Source organism: Lissotriton helveticus, chromosome 11, assembly GCF_964261635.1.
Source record: "Lissotriton helveticus chromosome 11, aLisHel1.1, whole genome shotgun sequence".
Classification (NCBI taxonomy): Eukaryota; Metazoa; Chordata; class Amphibia; order Caudata; family Salamandridae; genus Lissotriton; species Lissotriton helveticus.
In genome coordinates this window covers 1,123,370,319-1,123,397,010 of record NC_136072.1, presented here as the reverse complement: position 1 = coordinate 1,123,397,010, position 26,692 = coordinate 1,123,370,319, and the positions used below count along the sequence as shown (strand labels likewise).

At 36.1% G+C, this 26,692-nt stretch overlaps 2 protein-coding genes and 2 long non-coding RNA genes across 14 annotated transcripts in view; all 4 read right to left on the bottom strand.

The window, feature by feature from the left end:
• Window positions 1-121: 121 nt before the first annotated feature.
• LOC144792688 (uncharacterized) lies at window positions 122-4,417 on the bottom strand. Its single transcript, XR_013602600.1, has 2 exons — window positions 4,369-4,417; window positions 122-785 (listed from the first exon to the last, which is right to left on the bottom strand). It is a non-coding gene; the product is annotated as an uncharacterized LOC144792688 (long non-coding RNA).
• A 2,898-nt stretch (window positions 4,418-7,315) lies between these two features.
• On the bottom strand, window positions 7,316-12,955 carry LOC144792687 (uncharacterized). Of its 2 annotated transcripts, none has more exons than XR_013602598.1 (2): window positions 12,857-12,955; window positions 7,316-7,998 (listed from the first exon to the last, which is right to left on the bottom strand). It is a non-coding gene; the product is annotated as an uncharacterized LOC144792687 (long non-coding RNA). The 2 variants fall into 2 exon arrangements; XR_013602599.1 differs by lacking the exon at window positions 12,857-12,955 and adding an exon at window positions 11,581-11,640.
• A 1,573-nt stretch (window positions 12,956-14,528) lies between these two features.
• LOC144792685 (immunoglobulin lambda-1 light chain-like) overlaps window positions 14,529-26,692 on the bottom strand; it is a 381,648-nt gene continuing 369,484 nt past the window's right edge. Inside the window, exons 1-2 of one of the 2 annotated variants that reach the window (XR_013602597.1) lie at window positions 18,705-19,924; window positions 14,529-15,211 (exon numbers count right to left, since the gene is read on the bottom strand). Coding sequence is in view for 1 of the 2 variants with exons in the window: in XM_078667846.1 (XP_078523972.1) it covers window positions 14,889-15,211; window positions 19,945-19,981 (360 nt within the window). In the remaining variant the exon portion in view is untranslated. Of the gene's footprint in view, window positions 15,212-18,704; window positions 19,925-19,944; window positions 19,982-26,692 lie in introns of those variants that run through there. The other variant, XM_078667846.1, reaches the window with a different exon arrangement.
• Window positions 23,073-26,692, bottom strand: part of LOC144792683 (immunoglobulin lambda-1 light chain-like) — a 289,530-nt gene continuing 285,910 nt past the window's right edge. For all 9 annotated transcript variants that reach the window (XM_078667843.1, XM_078667845.1, XM_078667844.1 and 6 more), the window contains exon 4: window positions 23,073-23,752. In XM_078667843.1, the coding sequence (XP_078523969.1) occupies window positions 23,430-23,752 (323 nt within the window). In that variant the 3' untranslated portion in view covers window positions 23,073-23,429. The remainder of the gene's footprint in view (window positions 23,753-26,692) is intronic.

The following is a 26,692-nucleotide window of genomic DNA, read 5'->3' as shown; positions in this document are numbered from 1 at the left end:
TCTCATCTCCCTGAGGCTGACTGTGTTTTTCATCGTGCCATGTATACAAAGAAAAAAACTGATTAATGCATATTCAGGAAATGAGCAACAAAATACAAAGAAATAGATTTTCAAAATATTGTGTGATGAAAAACACAAATTTTATTGATAATACAAAAGAAAATGAAGGAGCCACAGAATAGCTCAGCTGTTTCCCATTGGTGGTTCATTAAGGTTTAAATGATTGAATTACGTTATGAAAAGGAGACATTACAGGTTAAATGTTAAATAAGATTGAGGAACAAAAGTAACTTGAGAGACTATTATGTAATCACTCACATTGATACCAGCATTTAATGTACTTCTTCTCAGGGAAGCCTCCGTTTATTTACTGTAAAATGATGGGTGTTAAAACTATATCTCTTCAAACCCTAAGAAGGAGATGATTTCAATGTTCCACAGGGAAAAAGCGAGTGTTGAATATTAAACACATTCTGATTTCTTGACAGATTTCTCAATGGTCTTTCCCTGGTGGGTGACCTGACAGGTGACAGTCTTTTCTGCACTCCAGTCCATGGGGGGAAGAGACAGATAACTGCTGGCCATGAACAGGTTATTTTCACTCTGTTTGGTAGCTCTGCTTTTCTCAACTCCATTGGTAAATATTTGACCATCGACTTTCCAGGTCACATCCAGAGAGGCCGGATAGAAGTCTTGGAGAAGACACACCACAGTGGCCTTGTTTTTCTCTACCTCCTCTTGAGAGGGAGGGAAGATGCTCAGACTAGGAGCCCTTGTTTCACCGGCTGCAAGAAAATTAGGAAAAGTATGAGAAACTAGGATAAGTATAAAAAAATTATTTTGTTATTTTTTGGTCAATCATCCTTTGTTAAATGCAATTGCACAGGAAACATTGTTTGCAACTTCTACTAAATGCCTTTTAAACCAAACGATAAAGTGACATATTCAGGCATATGTAATAAAGCTCGGAAAACATAGTTTTTGAGAAAAGAGTTATCTGAGGAGAAAACTTAACTTCAGCAGTCGTTTTAGATTATTGCTTTACAATGTAGTCCAATTGTAATACAGGTTTAGCTGTACTATAAAAATAGTATAGGAAAGTTAGTCTCCATTACCAACACTTATTTATTTCCATAATTCCAGTTGTTTTTCTAAAACATATCATTTTGATGCAATTTTTAGAGGCAATCCTGTTTAGAAATACAACTGTGTTTCCTTTTTTGGGAAATAAAAGGATTACTGAAGTGCTAAATTACAGTGAGAGCAATCTCTTCCAGAGAACCTTAAATACAATTAAGGAGCTTAACAACTTCTGGTCTACTAAGAAATATTATTAAAGCTGCTTAGAAGATAATATTTAACACAAGGTCATGGCACAAAAAGACTGGTATATGGTATATTGTCCAAGCACAGAACCATAGAACATCAAAAAGAGTTTGAACTTTGGTATATGTACTGTCAAAAGTTTACTAACACACTTTTATTTGTAAACTGATCTGCTGAAAGCAAACCTATCGCTATTACAGAATAATAACATTGAGGGGTCGATTACGATGGCGGACGGACCTGCGTCCGTCCGCCACCACCAAGGTGGAGGGACCGTCCGCAGGGGCAGCGGCGTTCCCTCCTTTGCAATTAGGATGTGACCACCACCCTGGCGGTCACATCCCGTATATTTAACATTGCGGCGGGTGCTGCTTTAAGCAGCACCCGCCGCACAGTTAAAAGTGCATGCTGTGCATTTGCATGCACAAAGCGGCAGGCATTGTGCATGCAACTACAGGGGAGTACCATAGGTACACCCCATGTGCACCCCCCACCCCCCAACACCCTGGGGGCCCGCAAGGGCCACCCAGAAGCAAAGGTCCACATGCTTTTCCACAGCGGAAAAGCCGCCACGGAAAAGCATGTTTCCGCACCCATCCTAATGTGGCTGGCGGTGTCTTGCAGACACCACCACCATATTGTGGTCCACACCCCGCAGATCAGGAGCGGACGGACCTGATGTCTGCCGCTGATCCCACCGCCATCATAATCTGGCGGTGGGTGTTTTCTATGTCGCGGCGGTGAATACGCATCCTCCGGGCCGGCGGTGGCTTCCACCGGCCCCGAGGATGCGGATTCACCGCCATCGTAATCGACCCCTAAGATTGGTACCAAAATAAATGACAGATTTAATAAGTTAATAGGAGCTAACTTACATAACACCTGAGCAATCTGCTGAGGATAACCTCATCTCGTAGCACAAATGAGGAATCACCTCTCATTTTATATGAATAAAGTGCAATTTGTAACAGTATTGAAAACCATGGAAAAGGGTTTGTTCTCTATCATTACATGCTTGAATCTTGCCAATATAGGATTTGCTAGTCAGTTTCATATATTTCATCAGCCCTAGAAGATGAAAAGTGGAGTCAATAAATACTTTAAAACTTTTAGAGCTGAACTCTCATAGGGAGAACTTTGAAATCAATGAAGTGATATATTGCTTAATCTTAAAAAATAATATATTATCTGTACTTTCTAATGTTATCAGATATCTTTCAACTTTTAAAATATTTGATACGTACAAACCACAGTCAAATGTAAGCTCTTTCTTTTGGATTATAAATTATATATATAGGAATAACTCGCTAGGGTTTTAAATCAAATCCTAGTTGTTTGGATAGTTTATTTGGTTTACTGAATAACCAATTAAACAGCGGCTTATACATTAAATATCCTGAGTTAAACTGATTTTTCTTTTGTATTTTCATGGAAAAATTAACTTTATTAACTGGACAAACTCAAGATAGATGCTGTCAAAGAACGAAAATGCATGTCATGAATAAAGTAAAATATGTTTTAGAATATTAAAAGCAATGCAGTCTTAGAAGGTAATGAATGGAGGAAACAAATTAACAATTATGAAAAGATATGTTTTTTTTAAAATATGGTTGAATAGCCGTAGCCACAAAAAGCAGGTGCATTAGTCTTATTGACATTGCACTATGGTCTGCCAATAATCAGGATCTGTACAGAAAAAAGAAAATCAGCCTAGATTAGCAATATGAGCTGAAGGTAAAAACCCTCACCTCACGTAATTTTTTATCATTTACATTTTGCAATGGAAAAGAATTATTCGAATTTCTTATAAAAAGATAAAACATGAAGTCATTACTGTGAAAAACACTGATTCCACATGTTATGTAATATTCCCAGAGAAGAATTTCATAACTATACATTTTTTTCACAAATCGCTATTATGGAACACCATTGCATTAGTAATACAGGATGCTGTATTACCCCATAATTTCAGTAGACAACATATAATTAGATGCAAAATCTGTTGTTGATATCGTAACACTAGAAGATGATAAAAGAACAATAAAGTAACCAATACAATTTTATAAAATATCCGCTTCCTAAGGAAGTAGTTGATATTGTGCCACTTACTTAGGACGTTCATCTGGGTTCCTCCGCCGAAGATAAACACACAGTGCCACAAGACTGTGCACAAACCCAGCCAGTGCAGTTTAGCATTTGTAGCTGGTTTAAAGATTGATGGCTTTATGCATCTCAATGTCTTTAAAATACAGAGCTCCAAACATAATCTTTTGGCTTCCATTACTTTAAGCTGTTTTCTTACCTACTCTGGTTCTTCCTAAGAACAGTGTTCTTTCTAGAGGATGGTGTAATATTTCCTAAGGGTTTATATAACATAGGGATGACAAAAAATGATTTCTAGACTTAGGGCAATCGCCACACAGTCAAATGTGATTAATTTTAGTTAAACTTGAGACTGGTAGTCGAATTTCTGACTTCAATGAGAAAAATATTGAATAACATATTTGTTAATTTAGTACCTTCATGTAGAGTGAAAACAATCAGATATGAGGCTTTCCGTACCAGGTTGATTTTTGTAGATAACAGTTAAATTAGACTGATGGTACACAGAATATTCTAAATTTAAGAAACTCTTTTTAAAATGAATACTAAGAGTATACTCTCTCACAAACCCACAAGAAAATCACATTTCCCCCAACATATTTAAGCAATAAAATACATTCTTAGAATGTGCTGTTTATACATTAATTTTGAAGGTATATCTAGGTAACATGATTGAAAATATCGATTCCAATGTATAGGCTAACCTTTCTTTCCACCTTAAAGAATCAGATTATCTTTACAGATTGTAAATAGAAAAACATATATGTAATTTGTGACAACGTGCAAATATGTATATATTGTACAAGAATATTAATTGCTACCTTCCTAAACAAGATCTTTTTACGTTTGTACAATGAATATAGAAACATGTAGTGGACAATTTGTGTTAGAATGAAGTAGCTCTTAAAAATATTGCACAGTGCTGGTTATGTTACTTACTTAGGACGTTCAGCTGGGTTCCTCCACCAAAGACATACCCACAGTGCCACAGTGCTGTACACAAACCAGCAATTTAAAGGGCAGTTGATACAGTACATTGGTTTTTAGATTTAATTCATCACCTGTTGATGAATTGTTATAGATATAGAGAAACACTCTCAATATTATCTGCAATAGCAGCTGCAGCAAAACAAAGGATGGATGGCACTCCTTCACCTGGTGATACAGAAAAGCAGGCTCAAATGGGAAATGTAAGAAGTATATGAAGCAGTTATGGCTAGATGCAGGACTGCTACAGCTCCATTGCCACGATTGTCTAATAATACAGCACAGCAGGTACATGTATGCATGAGAAGAGTTATTCTCAATAAATGTAAACGTGTTTGATAGGCAGATCAAGCTACATCTTCTGAAATTGTCATCATCTCCTCACATAAAATACCTCTGTTTCTGTAGAACCCTTGACATTTCATTCAGGTATCTGCATCTTTGAGACGTTCTAGACAGCTCTTAAGAGCTCTGCATAATGTCATTTTGGAAAGCTGTTTAAAGTACACAGTGATTTGCAATACTAACACACATTATTTGTGATAGATGGACCCAATAATCCACAAATATCTTGAGGAATTGCATTGTATTGTATTCCTTAATTAAATGTCAAATCATCTAACAGATTTCCAAAGCCATAAACCATTGCTGAATTTCGCCTGCTTAAAATAAGAACGTTTTCTTTCTTCAGAATCCTGCTATTGTTTGCAAGGCCTGAATTCCACACATTTCCCAGAGTGATACTAAAATCTGAAATAATATGTTTTTGGAAGGAACACTTTTAAGATGAATGTAATTTACATGGGTATGGTGTTATACACTCTTACCACAGTCAAACAGTAAAAAGTTGTCCAACTGTGCGATGTAGATCGAACATCCTGACAATGTATACGATGAACAGTCCATTATGAGAGAGGAAAATTTTGAAAGTAAATCTCATTTTAGACTGTTATCTAGCTTATTTTTTCTGTCGTCTAAAACAAAGCAACACAAAAAATTAAGTACAGGTGGCAAAAGATAAAATAATGGAAATATATGGTAATTTAGTACATGACTGTATTGTCCATTTATTTGTTTCAAAAGCAGACCGATGTACACATGTACGATAAGTTAATGTCCATCAGATAAAGAATTACAAATGGATTTAGGGACAAATAAATCAAAACTCCAAAAGGTTTAAAAAATATATCCTTCAAAAGTAATGTAGAGGATTAAAGATGCTACTTACAAAGGACGTGCATTTGGGTGCCTCCACCGAAGATCCACCACTGTGATGTATTGCTATACAAAAACTGTCTCCACATGATGTAACAGAGCAGGAAATCAGCAGGCAATGCATCAATGCAATTTTATAGGGTATGCTTTTTGACTGATTATTGAGCGACACATGACTCTATCATTGAAGAAAGTCCAGAACCCACAAAGTGGTGCATCAGTTGGGTCAACTGTCAGGTAGCAATATGCTTATCAGTGTCATGTTCTTCAAAAATGTCCATGAATGGAATGAATAACATTTGTTATCACAATATTATGGGACATTTTCGTTCACCTTCATTGGGTGTAGGATTGGAATATACATGTTCTGACGGTATGCTGACTTTAAGAAGGCAATGAGGTGTACATGAGCCCTCAATATTTTGACTTACCTTGCTGAACATCAATGATATGTTAGCAATATCAAGAAATCATAGCTCCCAAATTATAGATTGTGTTTAGATTCTCAAATATTATTATTTGCTTCTCTGATCTTCTAGGACCATATTTAATATGGGTTTGGCAGTAGGACAGTGAAGAACCAATCAGCTCAATATACTGCCTTTTGGTTCAGCAGAAGTAATGATGAGCTTGAGAGTCTCTTTGTAAACTGGAATCCAAGACGTCTGCTGAGTTTCATTATTCCTAAAAGCCCATGTCTAGTAGTGGTGGTCTTGCTGGGTTGGACACTTATGGGAGATTGTCAAATAATGACAGTTGTAGGAATAGCATAATTAATTGTCTAGGATTATAAAGGAGTCCAAATAATTTCATCTAATACATATTTCAAGGGCATTATGATCAAGTATTTCCTACATACTGTTTTTATTGAGCTGAGATGTAAAACACATTTTAAAGGACATCATTTACATTGAAAGTGTGTATTGTATATCTGGTGCCTGGCAAGCTGTTAACATGATTAGCCCTTTCTCAAAGTCACTAGCAGGAAATCTTAGTCTCTGACTGTGCTGTATAACTTTTATAGGAGTCCCTCGCTGGAGATATGTATATGTTCAACTAGACCACCTCCAATTGACATTGTCATTTGTTGTGGCGTGAAATATTTATGCATTTAGTATAAGTGTTTACAATACTGAAAGTTTTACTGTAACTTGCATTTACTTCCTATCTATTTCCAAAGGCAACAATTGTAAACATTATGATAGACTACATCCTTTTAATTACTTGTTTACTTTTTTTACTAACATACCATCCTAAACTCAGTATGTCATATCTGGTTCATGTGGCCTGCAACTTTATAGTTGGTGTTGTTCTGAAACAATATTGGTGAATGTTTCCTAAATTTAACCAAAATCAAAATGCTTATATTTCTACCAATTTTTAGGGCAAAGAGAAAGAGAAAGAGAAATAAGACGCACCTTTCACAATTGACTAACAATTGATTCCAAGAATCAGGCTTTTACCATTCAAATTAGGATATCTTTTGATGTTTATTTGGTCCCATTTCATTTGGTAAAGATAAAATTAAGTTACACTTGGTTCCTTACTTAGAATACAATCCGCTCTTTGGACATTGCCAAGTCTCATCTCCCTGAGGCTGACTGTATTTTTCATCGTGCCATGTATACAAAGAAACAAACTGATTAATGCATATTCAGGAAATGAGCAACAAAATACAAAGAAATAGATTTTCAAAATATTGTGTGATGAAAAACACAAATTTTTATTGATAATACAAAAGAAAATGAAGGAGCCACAGAATAACTCAGCTGTTTCCCATTGGTGGTTCATTAAGGTTTAAATGATTGAATTACGTTATGAAAAGGAGACATTACAGGTTAAATGTTAAATAAGATTGAGGAACAAAAGTAACTTGAGAGACTATTATGTAATCACTCACATTGATACCAGCATTTAATGTACTTCTTCTCAGGGAAGCCTCCGTTTATTTACTGTAAAATGATGGGTGTTAAAACTATATCTCTTCAAACCCTAAGAAGGAGATGATTTCAATGTTCCACAGGGAAAAAGCGAGTGTTGAATATTAAACACATTCTGATTTCTTGACAGATTTCTCAATGGTCTTTCCCTGGTGGGTGACCTGACAGGTGACAGTCTTTTCTGCACTCCAGTCCATTGGGGGAAGAGACAGATAACTGCTGGCCATGAACAGGTTATTTTCACTCTGTTTGGTAGCTCTGCTTTTCTCAACTCCATTGGTAAATATTTGACCATCGACTTTCCAGGTCACATCCAGAGAGGCCGGATAGAAGTCTTGGAGAAGACACACCACAGTGGCCTTGTTTTTCTCTACCTCCTCTTGAGAGGGAGGGAAGATGCTCAGACTAGGAGCCCTTGTTTCACCGGCTGCAAGAAAATTAGGAAAAGTATGAGAAACTAGGATAAGTATAAAAAAATTATTTTGTTATTTTTTGGTCAATCATCCTTTGTTAAATGCAATTGCACAGGAAACATTGTTTGCAACTTCTACAAAATGCCTTTTAAACCAAACGATAAAGTGACATATTCAGGCATATGTAATAAAGCTCGGAAAACATAGTTTTTGAGAAAAGAGTTATCTGAGGAGAAACCTTAACTTCAGCAGTCGTTTTAGATTATTGCTTTACAATGTAGTCCAATTGTAATACAGGTTTAGCTGTACTATAAAAATAGTATAGGAAAGTTAGTCTCCATTACCAACACTTATTTATTTCCATAATTCCAGTTGTTTTTCTAAAACATATCATTTTGATGCAATTTTTAGAGGCAATCCTGTTTAGAAATACAACTGTGTTTCCTTTTTTGGGAAATAAAAGGATTACTGAAGTGCTAAATTACAGTGAGAGCAATCTCTTCCAGAGAACCTTAAATACAATTTAGGAGCTTAACAACTTCTGGTCTACTAAGAAATATTATTAAAGCTGCTTAGAAGATAATATTTAACACAAGGTCATGGCACAAAAAGATTGGTATATGGTATATTGTCCAAGCACAGAACCATAGAACATCAAAAAGAGTTTGAACTTTGGTATATGTACTGTCAAATGTTTACTAACACACTTTTATTTGTAAACTGATCTGCTGAAAGCAAACCTATCGCTATTACAGAATAATAACATTGAGGGGTCGATTACGATGGCGGACGGACCTGCGTCCGTCCGCCACCACCAAGGTGGAGGGACCGTCCGCAGGGGCAGCGGCGTTCCCTCCTTTGCAATTAGGATGTGACCACCACCCTGGCGGTCACATCCCGTATATTTAACATTGCGGCGGGTGCTGCTTTAAGCAGCACCCGCCGCAAAGTTAAAAGTGCATGCTGTGCATTTGCATGCACAAAGCGGCAGGCATTGTGCATGCAACTACAGGGGAGTACCATAGGTACACCCCATGTGCACCCCCCACCCCCCAACACCCTGGGGGCCCGCAAGGGCCCCCCAGAAGCAAAGGGCCACATGCTTTTCCACAGCGGAAAAGCCGCCACGGAAAAGCATGTTTCCGCACCCATCCTAATGTGGCTGGCGGTGTCTTGCAGACACCACCACCATATTGTGGTCCACACCCTGCAGATCAGGGGCGGACGGACCTGATGTCCGCCGCTGATCCCACCGCCATCATAATCTGGCGGTGGGTGTTTTCTATGCCGCGGCGGTGAATACGCATCCTCCGGGCCGGCGGTGGCTTCCACCGGCCCCGAGGATGCGGATTCACCGCCATCGTAATCGACCCCTAAGATTGGTACCAAAATAAATGACAGATTTAATAAGTTAATAGGAGCTAACTGACTTAACACCTGAGCAATCTGCTGAGGATAACCTCATCTCGTAGCACAAATGAGGACTCACCTCTCATTTCATATGAATAACGTGCAATTTGTAACAGTATTGAAAACCATGGAAAAGGGTTTGTTCTCTATCATTACATGCTTGAATCTTGCCAATATAGGATTTGCTAGTCAGTTTCATATATTTCATCAGCCTTAGAAGATGAAAAGTGGAGTCAATAAATACTTTAAAACTTTTAGAGCTGAACTCTCATAGGGAGAACTTTGAAATCAATGAAGTGATATATTGCTTAATCTTAAAAAATAATATATTATCTGTACTTTCTAATGTTATCAGATATCTTTCAACTTTTAAAATATTTGATACGTACAAACCACAGTCAAATGTAAGCTCTTTCTTTTGGATTATAAATTATATATATAGGAATAACTCGCTAGGGTTTTAAATCAAATCCTAGTTGTTTGGATAGTTTATTTGGTTTACTGAATAACCAATTAAACAGCAGCTTATACATTAAATATCCTGAGTTAAACTGATTTTTCTTTTGTATTTTCATGGAAAAATTAACTTTATTAACTGGACAAACTCAAGATAGATGCTGTCAAAGAACAAAAATGCATGTCATGAATAAAGTAAAATATGTTTTAGAATATTCTAAAGCAATGCAGTCTTAGAAGGTACTGAATGGAGGAAACAAATTAACAATTATGAAAAGATATGTTTTTTTGAAATATGGTTGAATAGCCGTAGCCACAAAAAGCAGGTGCATTAGTCTTATTGACATTGCACTATGGTCTGCCAATAATCAGGATCTGTACAGAAAAAAGAAAATCAGCCTAGATTAGCAATATGAGCTGAAGGTAAAAACCCTCACCTCACGTAATTTTTTATCATTTACATTTTGCAATGGAAAAGAATTATTCGAATTTCTTATAAAAAGATAAAGCATGAAGTCATTACTGTGAAAAACACTGATTCCACATGTTATGTAATATTCCCAGAGAAGAATTTCATAACTATACATTTTTTTCACAAATTGCTATTATGGAACACCATTGCATTAGTAATACAGGATGCTGTATTACCCCATAATTTCAGTAGACAACATATAATTAGATGCAAAATCTGTTGTTGATATCGTAACACTAGAAGATGATAAAAGAACAATAAAGTAACCAATACAATTTTATAAAATATCCGCTTCCTAAGGAAGTAGGTGATATTGTGCCACTTACTTAGGACGTTCATCTGGGTTCCTCCGCCGAAGATAAACACACAGTGCCACAAGACTGTGCACAAACCCAGCCAGTGCAGTTTAGCATTTGTAGCTGGTTTAAAGATTGATGGCTTTATGCATCTCAATGTCTTTAAAATACAGAGCTCCAAACATAATCTTTTGGCTTCCATTACTTTAAGCTGTTTTCTTACCTACTCTGGTTCTTCCTAAGAACAGTGTTCTTTCTAGAGGACGGTGTAATATTTCCTAAGGGTTTATATAACATAGGGATGACAAAAAATGATTTCTAGACTTAGGGCAATCGCCACACAGTCAAATGTGATTAATTTTAGTTAAACTTGAGACTGGTAGTCGAATTTCTGAATTCAATGAGAAAAATATTGAATAACATATTTGTTAATTTAGTACCTTCATGTAGAGTGAAATCAATCAGATATGAGGCTTTCCGTACCAGGTTGATTTTTGTAGATAACAGTTAAATTAGACTGATGGTGCACAGAATATTCTAAATTTAAGAAACTCTTTTTAAAATGAATACTAAGAGTATACTCTCTCACAAACCCACAAGAAAATCACATTTCCCCCAACATATTTAAGCAATAAAATACATTCTTAGAATGTGCTGTTTATACATTAATTTTGAAGGTATATCTAGGTAACATGATTGAAAATATCGATTCCAATGTATAGGCTAACCTTTCTTTCCACCTAAAAGAATCAGATTATCTTTACAGATTGCAAATAGAAAAACATATATGTAATTTGTGACAACGTGCAAATATGTATATATTGTACAAGAATATTAATTGCTACCTTCCTAAACAAGATCTTTTTACGTTTGTACAATGAATATAGAAACATGTAGTGGACAATTTGTGTTAGATGAAGTAGCTCTTAAAAATATTGCACAGTGCTGGTTATGTTACTTACTTAGGACGTTCAGCTGGGTTCCTCCACCAAAGACATACCCACAGTGCCACAGTGCTGTACACAAACCAGCAATTTAAAGGGCAGTTGATACAGTACATTGGTTTTTAGATTTAATTCATCACCTGTTGATGAATTGTTATAGATACAGAGAAACACTCTCAATATTATCTGCAATAGCAGCTGCAGCAAAACAAAGGATGGATGGCACTCCTTCACCTGGTGATACAGAAAAGCAGGCTCAAATGGGAAATGTAAGAAGTATATGAAGCAGTTATGGCTAGATGCAGGACTGCTACAGCTCCATTGCCACGATTGTCTAATAATACAGCACAGCAGGTACATGTATGCATGAGAAGAGTTATTCTCAATAAATGTAAACGTGTTTGATAGGCAGATCAAGCTACATCTTCTGAAATTGTCATCATCTCCTCACATAAAATACCTCTGTTACTGTAGAACCCTTGACATTTCATTCAGGTATCTGCATCTTTGAGACGTTCTAGACAGCTCTTAAGAGCTCTGCATAATGTCATTTTGGAAAGCTGTTTAAAGTACACAGTGATTTGCAATACTAACACACATTATTTGTGACAGATGGACCCAATAATCCACAAATATCTTGAGGAATTGCATTGTATTGTATTCCTTAATTAAATGTCAAATCATCTAACAGATTTCCAAAGCCATAAACCATTGCTGAATTTCTCCTGCTTACAATAAGAACGTTTTCTTTCTTCAGAATCCTGCTATTGTTTGCAAGGCCTGAATTCCACACATTTCCCAGAGTGTTACTAAAATCTGAAATAATATGTTTTTGAAAGGAACACTTTTAAGATGAATGTAATTTACATGGGTATGGTGTTATACACTCTTACCACAGTCAAACAGTAAAAAGTGGTCCGACTGTGCGATGTAGATCGAACATCCTGACAATGTATACGATGAACAGTCCATTATGAGAGAGGAACATTTTGAAAGTAAATCTCATTTTAGACTGTTATCTAGCTTATTTTTTCTGTCGTCTAAAACAAAGCAACACAAAAAATTAAATACAGGTGGCAAAAGATAAAATAATGGAAATATATGGTAATTTAGTACATGACTGTATTGTCCATTTATTTGTTTCAAAAGCAGACCGATGTACACATGTACGATAAGTTAATGTCCATCAGATAAAGAATTACAAATGGATTTAGGGACAAATAAATCAAAACTCCAAAAGGTTTAAAAAATATATCCTTCAAAAGTAATTTAGAGGATTAAAGATGCTACTTACAAAGGACGTTCATTTGGGTGCCTCCACCGAAGATCCACCACTGTGATGTATTGCTATACAAAAACTGTCTCCACATGATGTAACAGAGCAGGAAATCAGCAGGCAATGCATCAATGCAATTTTATAGGGTATGCTTTTTGACTGATTATTGAGCGACACATGACTCTATCATTGAAGAAAGTCCAGAACCCACAAAGTGGGGCATCAGTTGGGTCAACTGTCAGGTAGCAATATGCTTATCAGTGTCATGTTCTTCAAAAATGTCCATGAATGGAATGAATAACATTTGTTATCACAATATTATGGGACATTTTCGTTCACCTACATTGGGTGTAGGATTGGAATATACATGTTCTGACGGTATGCTGACTTTAAGAAGGCAATGAGGTGTACATGAGCCCTCAATATTTTGACTTACCTTGCTGAACATCAATGATATGTTAGCAATATCAAGAAATCATAGCTCCCAAATTATAGATTGTGTTTAGATTCTCAAATATTATTATTTGCTTCTCTGATCTTCTAGGACCATATTTAATATGGGTTTGGCAGTAGGACAGTGAAGAACCAATCAGCTCAATATACTGCTTTTTGGTTCAGCAGAAGTAATGATGAGCTTGAGAGTCTCTTTGTAAACTGGAATCCAAGAAGTCTGCTGAGTTTCATTATTCCTAAAAGCCCATGTCTAGTAGTGGTGGTCTTGCTGGGTTGGACACTTATGGGAGATTGTCAAATAATGACAGTTGTAGGAATAGCATAATTAATTGTCTAGGATTATAAAGGAGTCCAAATAATTTCATCTAATACATATTTCAAGGGCATTATGATCAAGTATTTCCTACATACTTTTTTTATTGAGCTGAGATGTAAAACACATTTTAAAGGACATCATTTACATTGAAAGTGTGTATTATATATCTGGTGCCTGGCAAGCTGTTAACATGATTAGCCCTTTCTCAAAGTCACTAGCAGGAAATCTTAGTCTCTGGCTGTGCTGTATAACTTTTATAGGAGTCCCTCGCTGGAGATATGTATATGTTCAACTAGACCACCTCCAATTGACATTGTCATTTGTTGTGGCGTGAAATATTTATGCATTTAGTATAAGTGTTTACAATACTGAAAGTTTTACTGTAACTTGCATTTACTTCCTATCTATTCCCAAAGGCAACAATTGTAAAAATTATGATAGACTACATCCTTTTAATTACTTGTTTACTTTTCTTACTAACATACCATCCTAAACTCAGTATGTCATATCTGGTTCATGTGGCCTGCAACTTTATAGTTGGTGTTGTTCTGAAACAATATTGGTGAATGTTTCCTAAATTTAACCAAAATCAAAATGCTTATATTTCTACCAATTTTTAGGGCAAAGAGAAAGAGAAAGAGAAATAAGACGCACCTTTCACAATTGACTAACAATTGATTCCAAGAATCAGGCTTTGACCATTCAAATTAGGATATTCTTTTGATGTTTATTTGTTCCCATTTCATTTGGTAAAGATAAAATTAAGTTACACTTGGTTCCTTACTTAGAATACAATCCGCTCTTTGGACATTGCCAAGTCTCATCTCCCTGAGGCTGACTGTATTTTTCATCGTGCCATGTATACAAAGAAACAAACTGATTAATGCATATTCAGGAAATGAGCAACAAAATACAAAGAAATAGATTTTCAAAATATTGTGTGATGAAAAACACAACTTTTTATTGATAATACAAAAGAAAATGAAGGAGCCACAGAATAGCTCAGCTGTTTCCCATTGGTGGTTCATTAAGGTTTAAATGATTGAATTACGTTATGAAAAGGAGACATTACAGGTTAAATGTTAAATAAGATTGAGGAACAAAAGTAACTTGAGAGACTATTATGTAATCACTCACATTGATACCAGCATTTAATGTACTTCTTCTCATGGAAGCCTCCGTTTATTTACTGTAAAATGATGGGTGTTAAAACTATATCTCTTCAAACCCTAAGAAGGAGATGATTTCAATGTTCCATAGGGAAAAAGCGAGTGTTGAATATTAAACACATTCTGATTTCTTGACAGATTTCTCAATGGTCTTTCCCTGGTGGGTGACCTGACAGGTGACAGTCTTTTCTGCACTCCAGTCCATTGGGGGAAGAGACAGATAACTGCTGGCCATGAACAGGTTATTTTCACTCTGTTTGGTAGCTCTGCTTTTCTCAACTCCATTGGTAAATATTTGACCATCGACTTTCCAGGTCACATCCAGAGAGGCCGGATAGAAGTCTTGGAGAAGACACACCACAGTGGCCTTGTTTTTCTCTACCTCCTCTTGAGAGGGAGGGAAGATGCTCAGACTAGGAGCCCTTGTTTCACCGGCTGCAAGAAAATTAGGAAAAGTATGAGAAACTAGGATAAGTATAAAAAAATTATTTTGTTATTTTTTGGTCAATCATCCTTCGTTAAATGCAATTGCACAGGAAACATTGTTTGCAACTTCTACTAAATGCCTTTTAAACCAAACGATAAAGTGACATATTCAGGCATATGTGATAAAGCTCGGAAAACATAGTTTTTGAGAAAAGAGTTATCTGAGGAGAAAACTTAACTTCAGCAGTCGTTTTAGATTATTGCTTTACAATGTAGTCCAATTGTAATACAGGTTTAGCTGTACTATAAAATAAGTATAGGAAAGTTAGTCTCCAGCACCAACACTTATTTATTTCAATAATTCCAGTTGTTTTTCTAAAACATATCATTTTGATGCAATTTTTAGAGGCAATCCTGTTTAGAAATACAACTGTGTTTCCTTTTTTGGGAAATAAAAGGATTACTGAAGTGCTAAATTACAGTGAGAGCAATCTCTTCCAGAGAACCTTAAATACAATTTAGGAGCTTAACAACTTATGGTCTACTAAGAAATATTATTAAAGCTGCTTAGAAGATAATATTTAACACAAGGTCATGGCACAAAAAGATTGGTATATGGTATACTGTCCAAGCACAGAACCATAGAACATCAAAAAGAGTTTAAACTTTGGTATATGTACGGTCAAAAGTTTACTAACACACTTTTATTTGTAAACTGATCTGCTGAAAGCAAACCTATCGCTATTACAGAATATTAACATTGAGGGGTCGATTACAATGGCGGACGGACCTGCGTCCGTCCGCCACCACCAAGGTGGAGGGACCCTCCACAGGGGCAGCGGCGTTCCCTCCTTTGCAATTAGGATGTGACCACCACCCTGGCGGTCACATCCCGTATATTTAACATTGCGGCGGGTGCTGCTTTAAGCAGCACCCGCCGCAAAGTTAAAAGTGCATGCTGTTAATTTGCATGCACTAAGCGGCAGGCATTGTGCATGCAACTACAGGGGAGTACCATAGGTACCCCCCATGTGCACCCTCAACCCCCCAACACCCTGGGGGCCCGCAAGGGGCCCCCAGAAGCAAAGGTCCACATGCTTTTCCACAGCGGAAAAGCCGCCACGGAAAAGCATGTTTCCGCACCCATCCTAATGTGGCTGCCGGTGTCTTGCAGACACCACCACCATATTGTGGTCCACACCCCGCAGATCAGGGGCGGACGGACCTGATGTTCGCCGCTGATCCCACCGCCATCATAGTCTGGTGGTGGGTGTTTTCTATGCCACGGCGGTGAATACGCATCCTCCGGGCCGGCGGTGGCTTCCACCGGCCCCGAGGATGCGGATTCACCGCCATCGTAATCGACCCCTAAGATTTGTACCAAAATAAATGACAGATTTAATAAGTTAATAGGAGCTAACTGACTTAACACCTGAGCAATCTGCTGAGTATAACCTCATCTTGTAGCACAAATGAGGAATCACCTCTCAATATAGGATTTGCTAGTCAGTTTCATATATTTCATCAGCCTTAGAAGATGAAAAGTGGAGTCAATAAATACTTTAAAACTTTTAGAGCTGAACTCTCATAGGGAGAACTTTGAAATCAATGAAGTGATATATTGCATAATCCTAAAAAAATAATATATTATCTGTACTTTCTAATGTTATCAGATCTCTTTCAACTTTTAAAATATTTGATATGTACAAACCACAGTCAAATGTAAGCTATTTCTTTTGGATTATAAATTATATATATAGGAATAACTCGCTAGGGTTTTAAATCAAATCCTAGTTGTTTGGATAGGTTATTTGGTTTACTGAATAACCAATTTAAATAGCAGCTTATACATTAAATATCCTGAGTTAAACTGATTTTTCCTTTGTATTTTCATAGAAAAATTTACTTTATTAACTGGACAAACTCAAGATAGATGCTGTCAAAGAACGAAAATGCATGTCATGAATAAAGTAAAATATGTTTTAGAATATTAAAAGCAATGCAGTCTTAGTAGGTACTGAATGGAGGAAACAAATTAACAATTATGAAAAGATATGTTTTTTTGAAATATGGTTGAATTGCCGTAGCCACCAAAAGCAGGTGCATTAGTCTTATTGACATTGCACTATGGTATGCCAATAATCAGGATCTGTACAGAAAAAAGAAAATCAGCCTAGATTAGCAATATGAGCTGACGGTAAAAACCCTCACCTCAGGTAATTTTTTATCATTTACATTTTGCAATGGAAAAGAATTATTCGAATTTCTTATAAAAAGATAAAACATGAAGTCATTACTGTGAAAAACACTGATTCCGCATGCTATGTAATATTCCCAGAGAAGAATTTCATAACTATACATTTTTTTCACAAATCGCTATTATGGAACACCATTGCATTAGTAATACAGGATGCTGTATTACCCCATAATTTCAGTAGACAACATATAATTAGATGCAAAATCTGTTGTTGATATCGTAACACTAGAAGATGATAAAAGAACAATAAAGTAACCAATACAATTTTATAAAATATCCGCTTCCTAAGGAAGTAGTTGATATTGTGCCACTTACTTAGGACGTTCATCTGGGTTCCTCCGCCGAAGATAAACACACAGTGCCACAAGACTGTGCACAAACCCAGCCAGTGCAGTTTAGCATTTGTAGCTGGTTTAAAGATTGATGGCTTTATGCATCTCAATGTCTTTAAAATACAGAGCTCCAAACATAATCTTTTGGATTCCTATTCTAAGCTGTTTTCTTACCTACTCTGGTTCTTCCTAAGAACAGTGTTCTTTCTAGAGGACGGTGTAATATTTCCTAAGGGTTTATATAACATAGGGATGACAAAAAATGATTTATAGACTTAGGGCAATCGCCACACAGTCAAATGTGATTAATTTTAGTTAAACTTGAGACTGGTAGTCGAATTTCTGAATTCAATGAGAAAAACATTGAATAACATATTTGTTAATTTAGTACCTTCATGTAGAGTGAAATCAATCAGATATGAGGCTTTCCGTACCAGGTTGATTTTTGGAGATAACAGTTAAATTAGACTGACGGTGCACAGAATATTCTAAATTTAAGAAACTCTTGTCAAAATGAATACTAAGAGTATACTCTCTCACAAACCCACACGAAAATCACATTTTCCCCAACATATTTAAGCAATAAAATACATTCTTAGAATGTGCTGTTAATACATTAATTTTGAGGGATATCTAGGTAACATGATTGAAAATGTCGATTCCAATGTATAGGCTAACCTTTCTTTCCACCTAAAAGAATCAGATTATCTTTACAGATTGCAAATAGAAAAACATATATGTAATTTGTGACAACGTGCAAATATGTATATATTGTACAAGAATATTAATTGCTACCTTCCTAAACAAGATCTTTTTACGTTTGTACAATGAATATAGAAACATGTAGTGGACAATTTGTGTTAGAATGAAGTAGCTCTTAAAAATATTGCACAGTGCTGGTTATGTTACTTACTTAGGACGTTCAGCTGGGTTCCTCCACCAAAGACATACCCACAGTGCCACAGTGCTGTACACAAACCAGCAATTTAAAGGGCAGTTGATACAGTACATTGATTTTTAGATTTAATTCATTACCTGTTGATGAATTGTTATAGATACAGAGAAACACTCTCAATATTATCTGCAATAGCAGCTGCAGCAAAACAAAGGATGGATGGCACTCCTTCACCTGGTGATACAGAAAAGCAGGCTCAAATGAGAAATGTAAGAAGTATATGAAGCAGTTATGGCTAGATGCAGGACTGCTACAGCTCCATTGCCACGATTGTCTAATAATAGAGCACAGCAGGTACATGTATGCATGAGAAGAGTTAGAGTTATTCTCAATAAATGTAAACGTGTTTGATAGGCAGATAAAGCTCCATCTTCTGAAATTGTCATCATCTCCTCACATAAAATACCTCTGTTACTATAGAACCCTTGATATTTCATTCAAGTATCTGCATCTTTGAGAAATTCTAGACAGCTCTTAAGAGCTCTGCATAATGTCATTTTGGAAAGCTGTTTAAAGTACACAGTGATTTGCAATACTAACACACATTATTTGTGACAGATGGACCCAATAATCCACAAATATCTTGAGCTATTGCATTGTATTGTATTCCTTAATTAAATGTCAAATGATCTAACAGATTTCTAAAGCCATAAACCTTTGCTGAATTTCTCCTGCTTAAAATAAGAAAGTTTTCTTTCTTCAGAATCCTGTTATTGTTTGCAAGGCCTGAATTCCACACATTTCCCAGAGTGTTACTAAAATCTGAAATTTACATGGGTATGGTGTTATACACTCTTACCACAGTCAAACAGTAAGAAGTGGTCCAACTGTGCGATGTAGATCGAACATCCTGACAATGTATACGATGAACAGTCCATTATGAGAGAGGAAAATTATGAAAGTAAATCTCTTTTTAGACTGTTATCTAGCAATATTTTTTCTGTCTTCTCAAACAAAACACAAAAAAATAAGTACAGGTGGCAAAAGATAAAATAATGGAAATATATGGTAATTTAGTACATGACTGTATTGTCCATTTATTTGTTTCAAAAGCAGACCGATGTACACATGTACGATAAGTTAATGTCCATCAGATAAAGAATTACAAATGGATTTAGGGACAAATAAATCAAAACTCCAAAAGGTTTAAAAAATATATCCTTCAAAAGTAATGTAGAGGATTAAAGATGCTACTTACAAAGGACGTTCATTTGGGTGCCTCCACCGAAGATCCACCACTGTGATGTATTGCTATACAAAAACTGTCTCCACATGATGTAACAGAGCAGGAAATCAGCAGGCAATGCGTCAATGCAATATTATAGGGTATGCTTTTTGACTGATTATTGAGCGACACGTGACTCTATCATTGAAGAAAGTCCAGAACCCACAAAGTGGTGCATCAGTTGGGTCAACTGTCAGGTAGCAATATGCTTATCAGTGTCATGGTCTTCAAAAATGTCCATGAATAGAATGAATAACTTTTGTTATCACAATATTATGGGACATTTTCGTTCACCTTCATTTGGTGTAGGATTGGAATATACATGTTCTGACGGTATGCTGACTTTAAGAAGGCAATGAGGTGTACATGAGCCCTCAATATTTTGACTTACCTTGCTGAACATCAATGATATGTTAGCAAGATCAAGAAATCATAGCTCCCAAATTACAGATTGTGTTTAGATTCTCAAATATTATTATTTGCTTCTCTGATCTTCTAGGACCGTATTTAATATGGGTTTGTCAGTAGGACAGTGAAGAACCAATCAGCTCAATATACTGCCTTTTGGTTCAGCAGAAGTAATGATGAGCTTGAGAGTCTCTTTGTAAACTGGAATCCAAGAAGTCTGCTGAGTTTCATTATTCCTAAAAGCCCATGTCTAGTAGTGGTGGTCTTGTTGGGTTGGACACTTATGGGAGATTGTCAAAAAATGACAGTTGTAGGAATAGCATAATTAATTGTCTAGGATTATAAAGGAGTACAAATAATTTAATCTAATACATATTTCGAGGGCATTATGATTAAGTAATCCCTACATACTGTTTTTATTGAGCTGAGATGTAAAACACATTTTAAAGGACATCATTCACATTGAAAGTGTGTATTGTATATCTGGTGCCTGGCAAGCTGTTAACATGATTAGCCCTTTCTCAAAGTCACTAGCAGGAAATCTTAGTCTCTGACTGTGCTGTATAACTTTCATAGGAGTCCCTCGCTGGAGATATGCATATGTTCAACTAGACCACCTCCAATTGACATTGTCATTTGTTGTGGCGTGAAATATTTATGCATTTAGTATAAGTGTTTACAATACTGAAAGTTTTACTGTAACTTGCATTTACTTCCTATCTATTCCCAAAGGCAACAATTGTAAAAATTATGATAGACTACATCCTTTTAATTACTTGTTTACTTTTCTTACTAAAATACCATCCTAAACTCAGTATGTCATATCTGGTTCATGTGGCCTGCAACTTTATAGTTGGTGTTGTTCTGAAACAAAATTGGTGAATGTTTCCTAAATTTAACCAAAATCAAAATGCTTATATTTCTACCAATTTTTAGGGCAAAGAGAAAGAGAAAGAGAAATAAGACGCACCTTTCACAATTGACTAAAAATTGACTCCAAGAATCAGGCTTTGACCATTCAAATGAGGATTGTCTTTTGATGTTTATTTGTGTCCATCTCATTTGGTAAAGATAAAATTAAGTTGCACTTGGTTCCTTACTTAGACTACAATCCGCTCTTTGGACATTGCCAAGTCTCATCTCCCTGAGGCTGACTGTATTTTTCATCGTGCCATGTAAACAAAGAAACAAACTGATTCACCCACATCTACTTAACTTTCATGCAGCCACGGTTCACCTATCATACAACCTCTCAAACCAATTTCATCTATAATTTTACATTACTTTTATAGTCAGTCTCTCTTTCCTTCACTTATCCTTTCTTTCTTACTTGTTTTTCAATTTGACTATGCTACTAATCCTTATCAATACTTACGTCCACCTCCGTGTCCCTAAGTCCATTTATCACATATTCCCCCCTCACATTTGTCTATATTTACTATTCTCTTCTTCCATATCTTTCAATTCCTACTCTACTTTTCACTTTTTCTTCACTCTACTCCTGAGCTCTCATCGGTCTAATATCTATTTTAACATTTTATGTTTTTCCTGCATTTTGTTTTTATAAGTGACCCCCACACTGTTCTAATGAAGTCTTTTTACATTGTGACCTTATTTATATAATTGAATAAGTTCATTATATTCCTTCTCACCAATCCCTATCTTCTCTTTCTTCATAGTGTTTGTTATATATCTTTATGTTACATCAAATATATTGAGTGCTGTAATCACCTCGATACATCTTGATTTTACAGAAGTAATAGATGTAACTTCTGCCTGTTCAGAATCAGTACATTAGTTAAAAGATAGATAAGATTGTAATGGTTTTCTGTATATTATATAGTGCAAGCTGCATCGTTCTGATTATGTAGACCTTTCCTGGTATTGTCTCTAAGACAAAATAATGAAAACATTTTTCATTATAAGCCTCTGTTTTCTTTGTTTTCTTAGGAACTTTTAGTATGTTTTGATATGGATATCATGAGAAAATTGAAACGTGAAATTATATTCTGTTTGACAGATGTTTAGTGTCAACATTGGACAGACACTGAGATGTTAGTTTTGATGAATAATATAAGGTATGGATCTTTTTAAATGCATCAAGCGTTGATAGTCTTTTATAAGCAATGTCAAGGATTTTGAACATTGCCTATCGCTGGCTCCTGACATACTACAGTCTCATGTCAAAATCTTTATAACTATTCATTAATCAGTCTATTCATGCAAACATCTAAACATCCAAACAGAAAACCATCTGTTTTGTAATAAGTCTAACAACAACAAAAACTTTGAGAAAGACAAAGTTAAGCTTCAAACTGTCCCTAGAACACTAAGCCATTGATCCACCTATGAAAATTCATAATAAACCAATGTTGATTATTACGGTCTGTTTAACTAAGCGTCATGCATTCTAAAACAAAAGGGAGTCATATCCAAATCCAATCCCAATATATTAGATTGATTGAAAGAGTAGCTTGAATGTTATAGCATAGCTGTGCTATGTTAGACAAGTAAGGGCTTCATTTCCGGTCTGAAGAAGGAAGGCGTTAGAGGTAACTAAGGGCAACACTTTTTATAATGATTTTATGATTTTTGCAAATATTTTCAAGGGAGAATCATTGCATATATATTCAGTATTAACTGGCTGCTATTAATGCATATTCAGGAAATGAGCAACAAAATACAAAGAAATAGATTTTCAAAATATTGTGTGATGAAAAACACAAATTTTATTGATAATACAAAAGAAAATGAAGGAGCCACAGAATAGCTCAGCTGTTTCCCATTGGTGGTTCATTAAGGTTTAAATGATTGAATTACGTGATGAAAAGGAGACATTACAGGTTAAATGTTAAATAAGATTGAGGAACAAAAGTAACTTGAGAGACTATTATGTAATCACTCACATTAATACCAGCATTTAATGTACTTCTTCTCATGGAAGCCTCCGTTTATTTACTGTAAAATGATGGGTGTTAAAACTATATCTCTTCAAACCCTAAGAAGGAGATGATTTCAATGTTCCACAGGGAAAAAGCGCGGGTTGAATATTAAACACATTCTGATTTCTTGACAGATTTCTCAATGGTCTTTCCCTGGTGGGTGACCTGACAGGTGACAGTCTTTTCTGCACTCCAGTCCATAAGGGGAAGAGACAGATAACTGCTGGCCATGAACAGGTTATTCTCACTCTGTTTGGTAGCTCTGCTTTTCTCAACTCCATTGGTAAATATTTGGCCATCGACTTTCCAGGTCACATCCAGAGAGGCCGGATAGAAGTCTTGGAGAAGACACACCACAGTGGCCTTGTTTTTCTCTACCTCCTCTTGAGAGGGAGGGAAGATGCTCAGACTAGGAGCCCTTGTTTCACCGGCTGCAAGAAATTAGGAAAAGTATGAAAAAACTAGGATAAGTATAAAAAAATTATTTTGTTATTTTTTGGTCAATCATCCTTTGTTAAATGCAATTGCACAGGAAACATTGTTTGCAACTTCTACTAAATGCCTTTTAAACCAAACGATAAAGTGACATATTCAGGTATATGTGATAAAGTTCGGAAAACATAGTTTTTGAGAAAAGAGTTATCTGAGGAGAAAACTTAACTTCAGCAGTCGTTTTAGATTATTGCTTTACAATGTAGTCCAATTGTAATACAAGTTTAGCTGTACTATAAAAATAGTATAGGAAAGTTAGTCTCCAGCACCAACACTTATTTATTTCCATAATTCCAGTTGTTTTTCTCAAACATATCATTTTGATGCAATTTTTAGAGGCAATCCTGTTTAGAAATACAACTTTGTTTCCTTTTTTTGGGAAATAAAAGGATTACTGAAGTGCTAAATTACAGTGAGAGTAATCTCTTCCAGAGAAAATTAAATACAATTTAGGAGCTTAACAACTTCTGGTCTACTAAGAAATATTATTAAAGCTGCTTAGAAGATAATATTTAACGCAAGGTCATGGCACAAAAAGACTGGTATATGGTATATTGTCCAAGCACAGAACCATAGAACATCAAAAAGAGTTTGAACTTTGGTAAATGTACTGTCAAAAGTTTACTAACACACTTTTATTTGTAAACTGATCTGCTGAAAGCAAACCTATCGATATTACAGAAGAATAACATTGAGGGGTCGATTACGATGGCGGACGGACCTGCGTCCGTCCGCCACCACCAAGGTGGAGGGACCGTCCTCAGGGGCAGCGGCGTTCCCTCCTTTGCAATTAGGATGTGACCACCACCCTGGCGGTCACATCCCGTATATTTAACATTGCGGCGGGTGCTGCTTTAAGCAGCACCCGCCGCAAAGTTAAAAGTGCATGCTGTGCATTTGCATACACAAAGCGGCAGGCACCGCGCGGTGCCCGCCGCATTGTGCATGCAACTACAGGGGAGTACCATAGGTACCCCCCATGTGCACCCCCCACCCCCCAACACCCTGGGGGCCCGCAAGGGGCCCCCAGAAGCAAAGGTCCACATGCTTTTCCACAGTGGAAAAGCCACCGCGGAAAAGCATGTTTCCGCACCCATCCTAATGTGGCTGGCGGTGTCTTGTAGACACCACCACCATATTGCAGTCCACACCCCGCGGATCAGCGGCAGACGGACCTGCTGTCTGCCGCTGATCCCACCGCCAGATTATGAGGTGAGTGTTTTCTATGCCGCGGCGGTGAATCCGCATCCTCTGGGCCGGCGGTGGCTTCCACCGGCCCGGAGGATGCGTATTCACCGCCATCGTAATCGACCCCTAAGATTGGTACCGAAATAAATGAGAAATTAATAGGAGCTGACTGACTTAACACCTGAGCAATCTGCTGAGGATAACCTTATCACGTAGCACAAATGAGGAATCACCTATATGAATAAAGTGCAATTTGCAACAGTATGAAAAACCATGGAAAAGGGTTTGTTCTCTATCATTACATGCTTGAATCTTGCCAATATAGGATTTGCTAGTCAGTTTCATATATTTCATCAGCCTTAGAAGATGGAAAGTGGAGTCAATGAATACTTTAAAACTTTTAGAGCTGTACTCTCATAGGGAGAACTTTGAAATCAATGAAGTGATATATTGCATAATCTTAAAAAATAATATATTATCTGTACTTTCTAATGTTATCAGATATCTTTCAACTTTTAAAATATTTGATACGTACAAACCACAGTCAAATGTAAGCTCTTTCTTTTGGATTATAAATTATATATATAGGAATAACTTGCTAGGGTTTTAAATCAAATCCTTGTTGTTTGGATAGTTTATTTGGGTTATTGAATAACCAATTAAACAGCAGCTTATACATTAAATATCCCGAGTTAAACTGATTTTTCTTTTGTATTTTCATTGAAAAATTCACTTTATTAACTGGACAAACTCAAGATAGATGCTGTCAAAGAACGAAAATGTATGTCATGAATAAAGTTAAATATGTTTTAGAATATTAAAAGCAATGCAGTCTTAGTAGGTACTGAATGGAGGAAACAAATTAACAATTATGAAAAGATATGTTTTTTTGAAATATGGTTGAATAGCCGTAGCCACAAAAAGCAGGTGCATTAGTCTTATTGACATTGCACTATGGTATGAGGTAATTATCTGATGTTAGACCATGTCATCTTATTTCATTACAAAAAAAAGATGTTTAAAAGAGAATACAACGTACGTTCAGTAAAAATCCATTTAAGGGAAATGAGCAGCATAAATAGGAAAACATAAATAAAGATCTCCACGTATATTTCAAATGATTTATCTCAGGAATTATCCTATGTCTAAGTGCTCTAAAATAGCACAGGAATGGAGACACAGAAAAGAGACTAATCTGCAAAAGACAACACCATTTGGTTGATTGTTGAATTCCGAAGACAAACCAAGGGATAACGAGTGACCCATTGTCTAATAAGTCATTTGAATGCAGATCATTCCCTTTAAGGTACATAAGATGTAATCTCCTGTGCATAATATGAAAATATATAAATATATAAAATGTCATGAGAATAACTTATTTCGACTCTCAGGACTGGTTTGCCAATAATCAGGAACTGTACAGAAAAAGTAAAATCAACCTAGATTAGCAATATGAGCTGACTGTAAAACCCTTACCTCAGGTAATTTTTTATCATTTACATTTTGCAATGGAAAAGAATTATTTGAATTTCTTATAAAAAGATAAAACATGAAGTCATTACTGTGAAAAACACTGATTCCACATACTATGTAATATTCCCAGAGAAGAATTTCATAACTATACATTTTTTTCACAAATCGCTATTATGGAACACCATTGCATTAGTAATACAGGATGCTGTATTACCCCA